A 15,452-nucleotide genomic window follows, 5' to 3' on the forward strand; every position below is an offset into this window, starting at 1 on the left:
TTTAACGGTGGGAAAATAAACTTTCTTAAACAAAGCCTTGAGAACATGTACATTTGAAAATAATTGTAAAATGAGCCACACAATCATATTTAAAATAGAGAAGCAAAGTGGTTTGCATATGTAATTCCATGCGAGCCTTATTACTCCTCATTCATCATTAATTAGTGTGCTATACTTAATCCCCCCAGAAGAAGAGAATAAGAAGGAAAAAGGACATTCACAATAACCATTCAAAGAAAACTCGATTCCCTCATGAAACCATGCTATACGGGAACTAGGTTCCGTTTTCCTTTATAACTGTTGATAACAATCTTTAGTTGTCTTTGGATAACTGTTCTTGAAATCTTAACTTTCAATGATTTTTTTGTGGAGATCAATACTAGAACACCTATGGTACTACAGGTAAGTTTTGTTCTTTAGTCAACAATAAAAACAAGACAAAATATTAGACATGATTTCTTATCTATGTTCCATGTATTTTAACACTGAATGAAAATCAATATAGAACTTAATAAACAAAGACTTTCTGATTCCACTAACAAAAGTTTAGTGCAACCGAAGAAACTCTACCTTGAACCTGCATAGACAAGGTTCTGTGTTTATGATTAGGATATGGAGACACCGACAATTACCTTCTGTCACCATGATGCCTTCTATGATAGTCATCGGATTCAGTATCATGTCTTCTATGTCCGCGGTCTTCCTTTCTACGTTTGTAATCCTCATCGTCTTTTCTATGTCTGTAATCCCCATTATCTGGGCTTCGTTTTCTTCGTCCAGAATCAATCTTCACATCTTCTCTGTAATCCTCATCATTCCTTCTACGTTTGTAATCCTCATCATCTGGGCTTCGTTTTCTTCTTCCAGAATCAATCTTCACATTTTGCCTTCCACTGTCTTCAGTTCTCTTCCTGTAATCTCTGTCATTCCTCCTATCCAAATGGCTAGCATCTGTTTTTATGCTATCATCTCGACTAGCCCGTCTTTCTGTGTAGCTACTATCTAAGTCTCTTTTTCTTGTGTCTAGCTCATCTTTCCGTCGGTATTCATCATCTCTATGTCTTCCCATATGCCTTTCTCTGTCTTTCTTATCAACATGAGAATCTGAATCTCTTGCACCTCTTTCAAGTCGTGTTTTATCATCTCCATTTTCTTCAAGCCCTCTGCTTCTATCGCCATACCTTTCTCTGCTATTTGAGCCTGCCATCCCCTGATCCCTACGGCCTCTATGACTGTCATTTTTAAAATTTTCCTTCCTACCATTTTTATCATCTTGGGCATCCCTGTCATGTCTTTGGTGTTTCGTTTGTCTTCTTGGACTTTCAGTGTTATCTCCATCAAAAACCATTTCATAGCTACACAATGAAATTGCAGTAGTTCATTATGACAGACATAGTCACATACAGTAAAAGAAAGACACGTGCAATCAGAAGTACAGACCTCGCTTTATCGCCACCTCGCTGGGCATTATTGTCCTTCAAGATGAATTTTGTGGGTTGTTTCATAATAGCATCTCCAGTGCAATCCCTGGCAATATGATCTGTGCTACCGCATTTGAAGCAACCACCACCTGCAGTCATAAATTGTTGAATTAACATGGAAGGTTAGTTTCAATCATTTACAACCGAACCACGGCTGGCATCCTGTACCATGCCATAAAATAAAATTATTAAGCAAATGCTTATAGGAAGTGATATATCAATCCCTACCCTTATTATCTTTCCGCATGTATTGTGACCACAGTTTTGCAACACTTTGACTAAAATCCACATGTATCCTTCGATCATCAATCAATGCATTATCCATCTACAGATCAGAAAGCCATGATAGAGAAGAGGTTAGAGTAACAAGTTTTCTATTCATCTCAAAGCAATTTTCTATGCATATGTAATTGAAATTGTAAGTCTAAACTAAGAATTACATAAGAAAAGAACAACTCTGCAATCCAATACATCTAATAGGCCAACCAAAATGGAAACTGGATAAACAGCAAATAAAACAGGTAAGCAAACAACTTAAACACTAGCGAAATTAACATCATCTTTAGGAGATAAATGCAATATTAAGTAATATGGATAATGCTAACAAGGAAGATTATGTAAGGTATACATAAGCTAACCAAGGAACTAATAGACCTACTAAAACATCCTGTGTGCATGAAGCTAAACAGAGTCATTTACTGTCCAGAAAAAGAAAGACCATACAATTCAGGAATACGATAAGTTCTCCAGCATACCTTAAAATATGCCTGCTCACATGCCTGTTTGTCGTCAAACTCTGTCATGACGCATAAACATTAGATATTGTTGATTGCATTAATAACATTTGCAGGGTAGTTTTGTAGAATACAAACAGTCAAAGTATTACCAATTACAAGTTCTAAAAAAAATGATAATGTATTTGACTTAACCTATATGAAAACAGAAACATTGACAACGGTGGCTCAGTTAGTCTGAAGCATTTTCCTTATATTAATTAATGCTAGAAATTCTAACCTCCTGAAAAGGTCAAGACTTTAGCTTGCAGAACCATACATAACCAAAGCTCATTGACTAAATAAAGCTCTAAAAAATGCAAGCTTGTAAGGTTGAAGTTCAGAAAGAGCTTCCAACTCATATTTGCATATTACTACTGCCACTTTTGTTAGGAACAAATTGTATGGAGCTTTTCTATGAATGCTGGATGTTCCTCTAAAGTTTTTATCGATTTAAAATGGGTCTCGCTCTCACTCTCACCTTTTCTTGGATCCTATCATGGCAGGAACGTTATAGCATCAAGTTGCCCTTTATTTTAGAGAATTTAGAAGTATGGAAGGCATAATTTATGGTGGTTTTCCATTCCTACAGTTCTTTGGCGTATTTGGATGGAGATGAATTCTTGCACTTTCAGTTTATGAGTGCTTTTCAATATTCCGGTGAGATGGCTGGTTTTTAATGTCTTTATTTTGGTGCCTTATCATGGCTTCGGTGAGGGAGCACCGTATTCAGATATGCAGAGAGATTAATGAGTATGGAATCAATTGCTTGTTTGTAGTTTTTATTGCCATGTCATTTCTGACCCTGAGTAGGGTATCTTATCCTCCATTTTATTTGTTCCTTGTCTATTATTTTTTTAATAATATTTCTTCTTTATAATAAAGTAACTAATAACTAATATTAATAATATACGAATTAAAAAGTCGGTAATACAACCAAAATTTCTACCTAAATATGCAAGTAATTATGTGCAGTAAATGCGTTTGAGCAATAAATCTTAGGAATCTTTCTTTAAGCAAGAAAGAATTCCTAGATTAATTGAATAAAAAATAGATTCAAAGGAATAAAGATAAAAGTTGTAAGCAAAAGGATGATTTGTTAATCACGTAGTGAGGTTGAAAGAGAAGATACAAGAGATTAACATTGAAGGTACAAGACACAAGATGATTTCTTAACCTTGCCTCAAGGCTACCCCAAAGGAGCACTCTCCTTTCACACTACAGAATTCTCTACTCACAACTTAATTATTCAAAGTTATCTCATTCCAACTCCACAACTCCCTATTTATACAAAATAATCCTAACTAACCATATAACCAACTAACTAACTACTAGTAACTAACTCTCCTAATCTAAGTCCTAACAATCTTATAGATAGGGGCTAAAAATGTAATTTTCTAACAAAAAACATCAAGCAGGCATCAACAGAAAATGAATATACTTTTTTGAAAGGCATTCAGGTAGATAAGAAGAGGTTGACATATTTTGTAGGACAGCTCCTGAGAATAAAATTGCTTAGAAAAGATTTAGGATCAATAACTATTTTACAACTCATGACAGAACTGAAATCTGAAAAAGAAATATCGAGATCGTTTCCCAAACAAGGGTAAGAAACTACAATAATTAGGGATAACAATGAAAAGAGAGAAAATTAACACAGCAGAGATGACCATAGTAACATGTGCTATGCCATAGAAAGTAGAAACTATAAAGATCATAGATCGACTAGAACAAGAAAAATGAAAACTGAGGAAATTTGAGATACTCTCAAGTCTTAACATAATATCAAACATAATATAAGATATTTTAATATCTTCTAGCAGTAACCTTTCCATTCTTCTTAAAACCAAAAAAATGAAGATTCTCACGAAGAAATCTCATGAGGCATATAATTAATAAATACATATAACTTAAGCATATTCATAATGTAAAAAAAATAAATCAGGATAATTGTACTGTAGCAAAGAGGAAAAAGACCAAATGAAAGAGAGGAAAGAAATAAGAACCATTTAAACAATTGAGAATTATGGTTCCTGCATGCATTTGAAATTGCATAAATTTAACACAGATTGTGGGCACACGTACTGACCTATAAAAGCATAGCACAAACTGTCACCAGTCTTGTGATCGCGGATGATTTCAGCCCTATCATCAAATATTTCGGGTGAGAACAGTATGTACAATATGATATTGCTAAATGTGTTACCAAGTCAACTCTTCAGTATTATTACTCACGATGATACAGTTCCAAAGCGTGAAAATATTGTATGCAAGTCCTCGTCCTATAATTTAAAGAGAAAAACATTAATCATTAATAGTTTAGAAAACACTGAATGCTACCTTGGTAGAAATGAGTGGGTAAAGAAGGAAATGATGCAGATCCATAACAGAACATAAAAGATTACCCACCTCAGTAACAGGATTCAACTTACAGACAAATAGTACATTATCTGGAGGTTTAACCTCAGCATCAGGAATATCCCCAATCTAAAATAAGGAAGAAAGGGAGTTATACAAAGGTAACAAAGTCACATACGAAATCATAAAGTACTAAGATTTTTGTCTAACATATACTTACACTCTCAAGCACGACTGCCCTAGAATGCGCTTCCTTTGATCTAATAACCTCTTCAAGTTCTCCTGGGTTTAATTGTTCATCCATGGGCACCCAATCATCTTCAAGTCGGACTTCATCATCAACCTAGTAAAATTGCATTAAGTAGTGACTTTGAAGTTTGAACAGGTGTGCTTACTGAAGACTGTAAAATTGAATTATTCACTAAAATGTTTGATACATGATAGTAAATGCATAACAAGTAAAACCCATTATACTAATTGATATATATACATGATGCTATCATTCTGATAGAAACTGGCATCAATGATTCAGAAAATTAATGAATAAACACAGAATTAATTACTTTAGCCTCTGGAGAATGATTCTCAAAACATAGGAAGTTGTAGTACAAATTACAGACACACAAATACTCCTAAACTTGACAAAAAGAGAATATAAAGATAAAAGAAAACACTGACAAAAATTGCCCACCAAGATGTTAAAGAGCTTGGTCTCTCCCTTCCAAGAATTAGAGAGCTTGGTCTCTCCCTCCCATAGCCACTCAATAATTATCCCATAATCACTATATATATCCTTTCTCTATTTATTTATTCCTAAAAGTAAACAACATAACTGACAAATAATAAAAACATAAATGCCCACAACTGCCATAATTATTGTTCACTAATAAGATGTCTAACACATTGATCTCCAAATTAGTCATACAGTGACAGCTAATATAAATTATTTGTAATATCACAATTCTTAAGAATATAATCGTCAGATAATCAATTCTTGATTTGCGGTTGTAGTTTACAAATATGGCAGAAAAAAGCTCGATCAATACATTAACCATTTATTATAGAGAAACAAAATTTATGTAAGATGGAAGAAAAGTCACAAAATATGGAAAAGCGTGTTACCCTCCTGAACTGAGTGAAATAAATAAAGTACTAAAACTAACAAATGCATCAGTGCAAATTAAGCTCAATGACTCTAATATGATCCTATCCTTTTGCACATATCAGGAAAACCCTCTAAGAAACCATGAAAGAAACACTAAACGCCAAAAATACAATCATATCCGATAGAATATCTATTGACAATGAAGCATGCTTAAAAAGCACAGAATCCCCAAATACACCATGTGATTAAATAAATAGCAAAGCAGACAAATGTCATGCAGAGTATTTCACTGATCAGTAATCACATACCTCCAAAATTGAGATTAATATTTTATTCGGTTGTAGTCATTCTCACAATCAATGCTCTCATTACAGAAAGGACCGCCGTTAACAAATAATCTAGGCTAAAATTTTGCTTGGTTCAAGATATGAAATACAGTTCTGCAACCTTACCTCATCTTTAGGTTTTCCTTCTGGTGAAGCTTCAGGAATGAACTCAGGTAGCTGAGGAGGATCATCATAAGGATCCTCCAGGATGTAAGTGTGCTTGATTCTGTTCAAGTAATTCAAGGTGATGAATACATTACATTCTTCTCATAAAGACAAAAAATAAAATACAACTTTCAATCCACATTTCTTAGTACTGAAAAAGGTGTTTCAATACAAACCTGATATTTTTAAATGGCCTTCCCTTTTCATCTGCATAAGCCTCATTTATTCTAGTCAAAGTCTCAAATCCTTCAGCTACCTCACCAAAAACCTGCAAAGATGGCATACCTTAGAAACCAAAGAAATAACTTATTCAGTATAAAATTTGATAAGAGTTATAGCTTAGCTGATTTGTTATAATAGCTGCTTCTGATAGCCTAGCTTCTGTTATATGGTTTTGTTATATAAATGCATGTGCTCTGTTTAGGGACAGATCCAAGAATTTTGACTAGTGGGGAAAAGACCATATGTTACATATTTTTATATAGAAATACATCAATGCATAAACGATAGTGATTAGATGAAGCTGAAAGACCTAAAAGTGAAGTATTATCTCTGCCTGTCAACCAATCTGACAGTTCTCAACCCAATTCTCAAAGAGGTTATTGCTAAAGAAATGACAGACAGGTCCCATCTTCAAGCTCCTCACAGATAATTTGAAATTAACTAGATGAGATCTGGCGAAGATAGAAATAGGGATAGTTCTTAAGTGTTTCTGAATTCAATTCAAAGTCAAATGAGTTCAATTATTTTTGCAAACAACGTGGGATCAAGAGGCAGTTGAGCACTATTTATATTTCGTAACAAATGAACATGGTTTGTTCCATGTTATCTAAATAGAACATTTTCAATGAAGGCTATGAACTGTACTATTCATGTCCTAAACAAGGGTCCTGCATTGGTAGATAGAGTATTTTTGGAGTGGAATGAAAACGTCAGTTGATCATTTTGGGCCTTTGGCTGCATACCACATGCACATGTACAGAATCAAGGACTACACTTGAGAATAGAAGCACTACTTGTGAATATTGGGAGTTAATGTTAGTGCAAAAGAGTTTTTAGCTACAATCCTCTGATTGATGTTTTGATGATAACAAAAACAGTAAGAACAACTATCCCCTAACTATTTGTTAAGCGTGCAGATTTAGTTAGAAGATAAAGAGTTATGTATTACAGAGCATCTGATAATCTACAGTGTTTTAGTCAAAGCGTTATAATCAAAGGAGATAGAGTTCATCGTCTGATCACAAAGGAAAGAATGCTTCTGCCTCTAATTTTATCTAAGTGTGCCGCTTACCTCTAGGAGAGACTTGTGATGAGGAGTTAGAGAAGAGGAAGATAGCTCTAGTGAAGGCGAATTGAGGGTGAGGGAGTTGAGGCATCCTAAAGAGAGACAGCCTCCTACATGGATGGGTGATTTTGTTAGCAATGAAAGTCTACTTGGATGAAGTTCATATAGTATCAAGTGATCAAATGAAATCAAATCCATTGAAAAGAACCAAACATGGGCTATCACTGAGCTATCTGATAGAGCAAAAAGAAGTGGAATGAAGTGGGTTTACAAGGCTAATTTGGTTGCTAAAGGATACTCTCAAAAGCATTGAATGGACTATACATATGTTCTCTTTTGAGCTGATTTTACATTTAGAACTTTAGATTTTATTGTTACTGTCTTTTCTTTGGCTAAAAGATAAGCCCGTAAACTTTGTAAAACAAAAACTGCTTAAAAGTACATATTAAGTATTTATCATTATTAATTATTGAAATAGAACTCAAAGTATACTTCCTCTAATTCAACCCAGGTCATGATTACATAAAGATTTAAACTTTTTGTGAAACGCAAATGAAATTTCCAAAACTTATACATCCAAATCCTGATAATTAAAATAGTTCAGTGTATTCAATGTGATGAAGGCATGAATCCGATGTACCCTGAGAAACAATCAAAGCAAGGAAAGGATGCCTAGAATACTTACTGTATGCTTTCCGTCAAGGTAATCAAGGTCATCACGCAGAGTTATATAGAACTGAAAAAAGAAAAACAATAGCAAGTAAAAATTTATTTTATGGGATGCATTATTTGCTCATGCTTTATACAAGGTTGTCAGGGAAAAACACATGTGGGTCAAGTAACATGAAAGCAATCATCAAGCTTCCAGAAAAAAACTATGTTATACCTGTGAAGCATTCATATTCTCTCCCGCACTTGCCATGGCAACAGTTCCAGTCTTAGAATGCTTTAGATCAATATGAATCTCATCATTGAAAAACCGAGCTTGATCACCATAAAGATACCTGAAGAAACAGAAGGCCATTGCCCAAAATGACAGCATCAAGTCAGAAACTTTCTAATCCAAGATTATTTCTTCTCATGCTCTTACTCTTATCGAATGCTCCCTACATATCGTAAAACATTGATCCAAAAAAAGGAAAATCTCAGAAATCTGTCATGTGAATTTACAAGAGTCTTAATAGATTAGTCAAATCCATTTAAAAAATGATTTTTATTGCTGAATGAAATCCCTTCATTTGAGAAACCGTGTATCAATGAGACAGAAACCCAAAACTCAAGGGATAAAATTACAAACAGTGGATAAATATTACAGGGAATTTCACTTTTCACCACAATATTTGATAATGTACTGTCTCTCTCTCCCTCCCATTCACTCTCCTCAAATCCAAACCAATCCCATATAATCCCCTTTTTTATTTTAGAATAGGTCCTAAAGTGTCTTGCAAAGGTAGCTCGATTGGCGAGCTAAGAGACATTGAAGGAATTTCATGCAGGAGGTCCTGGATTCGGTCCAAATAAACTAACATAATCTAACAATTATTAACATCTGCCAATAAAATAAAATAAAAAAGAATAGGTCCTAAACTCTAGTCCCCCATCACATAAACAAACCCCATTAACAAAAGATTTATCAGTGTTAGTTGGTAGTAGTGAATCAGTAGAACAACAAACTAACATACACTCTAACAGTAACTGAAAACAAACAAAAACTTAACTTAGCTTCATAAGCTCATTTTAAAATATGAATTAATAATAATAATCCTAATGAGAGACAGTGAAAGAAAACACAGTTGAAGAAAAATGAAGGACAGAAAGTAAAAGTAAAAGGGATTAGGGTTGGTTACTTGTAGATAGAATCACCACCGGCGGCAGTTCCAGTTGGATCGCCAGTCTGAGCAGTGAAATCCTTTTGAACAGTGTGAAATAAGCAGCCATTATAGTACTTAATCCTAAACAACAACAACAAAAAAGAAGAGAAATATTATGATGAAATGTGAAGAAAGAGTAGAAACAGAGAGAGGAATTAGGAATTTTGAGACGAACTTGCAAAGCTTCAAGAAATTCTTGCAGGTTAAAGGACATTTTTGAGTATGCAAATCGATCACCAAGTCCCCTAAACTCGTCACGATCAGCACTGACATTTCTTCTCTCGACAAAACCTGTGAGAGGCGACGAAGGTGGGGTTTCACAACGTTCAAACTGATAATTCTTTTTTATTTTTGGTGCAATCAAAATCAGAACACTGTGTTTGTTACAGCTGATTTTGCGAAGAGAAATATAGCAGCGACAGAAGTAGCTGAGAAATACCTCGTTTGGTTTATCGAAGAAACAGGAAAGAGACACTGAAATAGATGGGGCCCACAGACTTTTTGTTTCCCAATCTTACCCTTGTCTTGACACTAACTTCTCGTACATAAGGAGGTTGAAGATTGGAGGGAGTGGATAAGTATGGCTAGATAATAAAAATACTATACACATTTTTTTTAGTGGAGAGTCTCTATAAAAAAAATTATATTTATAAAATTATTCTACGAGCTGGTTTAATTATTGGTGAAATGAAACATCTTTCGATTTTTATATGTTTAGAAGAACATTATTAAAATTTCATTCACACAAATTTAGAATTTTTAACTTATGATAAATTAAATACGAATTTTTTAAATGTCATATGTTCAAGATAAAAGTTCTTAAAATATAGAGTTAGAAATTGAATTTTGAAATCATTTTTTGTAGAGAAACTTTTTATAGTGTTATAAACATGTATGTGAAAAAATCATTCAAAAATGTATATTGATGTTCCAACTAGGACTAAAAATGCTATATAATAATTTTATATAGACTAAAAAATGTTATTGTTTTTTACAAATACCAAAAACGAAATTTCAAAATTTTACATGAACTAAAAACTTATTTAACACTTTAATTAAAACAAAAAATTAACCTAATTTTGGTACAATTATGTTGGGGCGATATAAAGGGTATTTTTGTCACTATAAAATAATATGTATTTTTCTACTCTCACTTTCTATTGAACCAATCAAAGGAAAAGAGACAAACATATTTCTTTCTCGTCTATTTCTCTCATCATTCTCTTATACCAAACAATCTCTCAAATCTCCTATATTTCTTACATTTTTCTTTCTTTTTCACTTTTTCTTACCTCTTTCTTTCTTCTCTATTTCTACTCACAACCAAACTTACCCTTAGTTGTAATTTAGTTTAGCATCTAAATATAAAAATTGATGAGGTGTTTGCAACATAGAGGATGGGCAAAATAGTAATTCACATAATATCTAACTTTCTTATATTATATTTAGTTTACTATTTTGTCCATGTATAACGGTGACACCTCATCAATTTTAATTTCAAATTGTATTTGCTTCCATTTTGTTTCTTATGATAATTATGCTTCCTCTAATGCTTTTGGTTTCTCTAATAATTATGTTTCTTCTGATAATTTTGCTTCCTCCAATACTTTTGACTCCTCTAATAATTATGATTCCTCCGATACTTCTACTTCCTTTGATATTTTATGTTTCCTATAATAATTATGTTTCATTTGATACTTATGCTTCCTCTGATAATTTCGTTTCTTTTGATAATTTTGTTTCTTCTGATATTTTCGTTTCCTCCCATAATGTTGCTTCCTTTGGTATTTGTACTTCCTCTAATAATTATTCCTCTTATGATAATTTTGTTTTTTTCTTATACTTCTATTTTCTCTGATAATTATGCTTCCTACAATATTTCTATTTCCTCTGATAATTTTATTTCCTCCAATAATTATGATTCCTCTGATAATTTTGCTTCCTCTAATACTTATGTTTCTCTGATATTTATGCTTTCTCTAATACTTCTGTTTCCTCTTATATTTATGCTTCCTTTAATACTTTTGTTTTCTCTAATAATTTTGTTTTCTCTGATATTTATGTTTCCTCTGATACTTTCTGCTTTATCTGATAATTTTGTATCATTTGATATTTTTGCTTCCTCTGATAATTATGCTTCCTTTAATAATTTTGCATCCTCTAGTAATTATGCTTCATCTGATAATCTTTCTTCTTCCTCTGATAATTATGTTTCCATCGATAATTCTGCTTCTTCTAATAATTGTTTCCTCTGATATTTTTGTTTCATCTGATAATTCTGCTTCCTTTGATAATTTCTTTTCCATCCGATAATTATGCTCCACTTTCTAAATCTAGTCCACGCGCCTCTAGTGGGACTCTAATGACGCAAGCTTTGATTGACTCTTATAGTACAAATAGTGTTCCACTCCGGTTGACTCTTGTTATGCAAGCCAAGCTCTTATTCAGTTGCTCTGGTGATGCAAGCAATACTCTGGCTCAGTTGCCTTTGATGAACACAACCATGTTTTGATTCGTCTACCTCTGAAGTCTACAACAAGCATCATTTTATCAAGTGCTGAAATTCTGAGTCTACTTTGTAAACAACCTCTTGGGAAGAGGTATTCAAAAAAACCTAAACATATCCATTTGTAACCAAGCCCGGTAGTGGTTGCCTTCTGAAGGTGCTGGGAAACACAAGAAATGAGGTTTTGATTGTGTTTGTCATTTCTCAAAACTGCTTATATTTTCTTACAAAAACTATGCTTTACCAAAACATTCAACTTACTATTAAAGAAGTTTAGACAGAGTATGGTTGAATCATAAAGAACTAAACAGAAGAGTATAAAGGAGACACAAATATTTTATACTAGTTCACAACAAATTGTTGCTACAACTAGTTATCCCTTTATAGTGAAATTTTTCCTCAATATAGTCGACAACTTAACCCACTATTTCCATAAATAGTCATATAAGTATTCTTTATTATGCCTCTTTAGGCTTTGAGTATTTTTCTCTAGTATCTCCAGGATGTCGTTCCTAGAACCTTCTTCAACATATTGCATCATGTTGTTGATGTTCATGAGAGTCATTGTACCTTTTCAGGTACCTCTTGAGAATGAGAGGGTTGTTGACACTATCGGGTTGATTTACATCAATTCTAGTTTGTGTCTGATTTGATAAAAATTTTATTTTTAGGATTCCAACTCTCATTGAGAGGATGTTACAAATTAAATCATATATCAATACAAGTGTGTGAAAACACTTTGACTGATTTACATCAATTATAATAATTCTCTATAAGAGGATAATTCACTTATTCTTTTGGTTTGATGTGTTCTTGGCTTTTTCAGATTTTCTTCTTAACACATAGTCTATTTCATTTTCTCTCATACATAATCTCTCACTCGTTCACGGTAAAGAACTGAGTGAGTTCTTCTTAAATACAGAGAAGAAGTATCATTTGGAGATCTTCAATCATCATTTAAGGCAGATAAGTCTTTAATAAATATCTATATATATTTCCAGGAATGCTTATGTGTATCTTGATATTGAGGACAAGAAATCAGAGGATACTAAGATCAAACATTTAATACTTTCAAACACGTAGTAGATTCAAAATATTAATCATATGATGTGAATGGACTAGATTATACTATATGCCCACCACTAGAGTTGTCAATTTGGCAAATCCACTAATTATTGGCCCCAACCCACATGTTCGAGGGGCCAAAAAAAATTCATAATTAAAAAGACCCCAAAAAAGTAATCCCCCAACACTGAAAAATCCCTAAAATTTTGTGGGCCTATATGCCCACTTTTTCGGGGAAAAAAATCAATTTTTTTTATAAAAAAATTTGACAAATTTTTTTATTGATAGATAATTGTTTTCTTAAAATTCACCGATAAAAAAGATTCGATTTTTTTTCGATAAAAAATTATTTACGATTTTTTTTGAAATTTTTTTAATTTGAGAAACAAATAATAATTTTTTTCGATAAGTTTTTTTAAAAAAGATTTTCTCACAATTTTTTAGAAAAAAATATTATTTTTTTTCCAGAAAAGTAAATTTTGAAAATTTTTCAAGAGAAAAATCTGAAAATTAACAAAATATTGGGGGTCTATTGTTGGATATGTATTGGTGACAATGCTGCAAGACTTTAATAGTGAAGTTGTTGATGAAGATTATATGTAGCAAATTCCAAAGCGTGTTGTTACACTAGCCTTTAGGTTCGATTCGCCCCCACCAATCGGATGCAAAAGAGATAACCAGCGAATCCCCTTCAGGGTACTTTGGAAAACCTTGATATGATTTGCACTTTCACACCAATAGTACCTTTCAATAGTATGTTACAAAAGAATGATTCTTATTCCTTACTCATGCATTAGAAAAGAAAAAGATGACTTAGAATATAAGAATGGGTAAGAAAAGTGGATGGCAATCTTTAGAATTTTGTGTTAGCATTATGCCCAAAGTGACACTATTTATAGAAAAATAATATCACTTGAGAAATAGTTACAATTCTTGGATCTGCCACTGCTTCGCGAAGGGATATATACATATAACGTTCACTTATTGACTAAAGCATTGCATTGGTCTGGTGGTTGATCAATGCACCTTTTCGTGCATGACCTGGGTTCGAACCACTGCTAGAAGCGCGAATCAAACTCGGGACCTTATGTTTACACACAATTTAGTAAGCTAAGAGTTCCACTTATCCCGAATAGATTGGTAGACAAGCTTTGAACCACTTATTCATTAGAACAAGTGTGCACAACTTACACATGAAATCTCACTACTATCAAAAGAATTATAAAGAGTAAAACTCAACCTTCCAACTTTATACTTATGGTCCAAATACTTTCAACCTTTGGGATGTATCTATATTCAAGTACTTGCAATCATTCTAATGGTGTACTTTTATCATTGAACTCAAGACTTGATGTTACTCAAGTGTGAGTCAATTTTCCACCATTGATGGTTAATTAGATATGGGCTTGAGTCACATCCTCAATGATGTTTTCAACACCATGTCCTTTGTCAGACCTTTCGTCAAAGGATCTGCAAGATTATTTTCAGTTCTTACAAATACAATGGATATTACTCCATTTATAATTAAATCCTTTACATAGTTATGTCTTAGACCAATATGTCTAGATTTTCCACTATATACTTGGCTATATGCTTTGGACGGTGTGCATTGACTGTCGCAGTGTATGGATACCGGTTCATTGGTATCTCATATAACAAATTTCTTAGCCATTTTTCCTCTTTACTACCTGCAGCTAGGGCAATGAACTCTGCAGACATAGTGGAGTCAGCAATGCAAGTTTGTTTCTTTGATCCCCAAGAAACTGCACCTCCACCAAGGTTGAAGATCCATCCACTTGTGGAAGCATGATCCTCAACATAAGTTACCCAACTGGCATTTGTATATCCTTCCAAAACTGAAAGATATCCACCATAGATTAAACTATAGTTAATTGTTCCGTTTAAATATTTTAATACTCTATTAACAGCCTACCAATGTTCTTTCCTTGGATTGCTAGTATACCGACTTAATTTGCCTACAGCATATGCTATGGCAGGTATGATACAGGTCATGGCATACATCAAGCATCTGATTACCTTTCAATAATCTAGTTGCGCCACAGGGTATCCTTTATGTGGTTGTAAACTAACATTTTGATCAAATGAAGTAGAAACAGGTTTGCAATTAAATTGATCAAATTTCTTTAGCACTTTCTCAATATAATGAGATTGAGATAAACCAATATTTACTCCACCTCTAATGATTTTAATTCCTAAAATCACATTTGCTTCACCTAAATCTTTCATATCAATATTTTTTGATAAGAAAGTTTTAGTTTTTTCTACCTCATCTAAATTGGTGCCAAAGATTAACATAACATCCACAAAACAAATCATAACACCATTTCCATTATGAAATTTACTATAAATACACTTGCCATATTCATTTATTTTGTATCCATTAGAAAGCAAAACTTTATCAAACTTTTGGTGTCATTGTTTGGGTGCTTGTTTTAACCCGTATAAGGATTTAATCAATTTACACACTTTATGTTCTTGTCCTTTGATAACAAA

The 15,452-nt window shown here is 33.1% G+C and overlaps 1 protein-coding gene across 1 annotated transcript; it reads right to left on the reverse strand.

Moving 5' to 3' along the window:
* Window positions 1-229: 229 nt before the first annotated feature.
* Window positions 230-9,780, reverse strand: LOC101490717 (peptidyl-prolyl cis-trans isomerase CYP59). Its single transcript, XM_004498298.4, has 14 exons — window positions 9,543-9,780; window positions 9,344-9,448; window positions 8,383-8,500; window positions 8,182-8,232; window positions 6,385-6,476; window positions 6,170-6,269; window positions 4,833-4,955; window positions 4,664-4,741; window positions 4,490-4,536; window positions 4,344-4,399; window positions 2,237-2,277; window positions 1,710-1,806; window positions 1,441-1,570; window positions 230-1,355 (listed from the first exon to the last, which is right to left on the reverse strand). Exons 1-14 carry the CDS (start codon window positions 9,638-9,640, stop codon window positions 629-631), a joined length of 1,863 nt encoding a protein of 620 aa, XP_004498355.1. The 5' UTR covers window positions 9,641-9,780; the 3' UTR covers window positions 230-628.
* Between the last annotated feature and the right edge of the window lie 5,672 nt (window positions 9,781-15,452).

The sequence above is a fragment of the Cicer arietinum genome, chromosome 4 (assembly GCF_000331145.2).
Source record: "Cicer arietinum cultivar CDC Frontier isolate Library 1 chromosome 4, Cicar.CDCFrontier_v2.0, whole genome shotgun sequence".
Taxonomy (NCBI): domain Eukaryota; kingdom Viridiplantae; phylum Streptophyta; class Magnoliopsida; order Fabales; family Fabaceae; genus Cicer; species Cicer arietinum.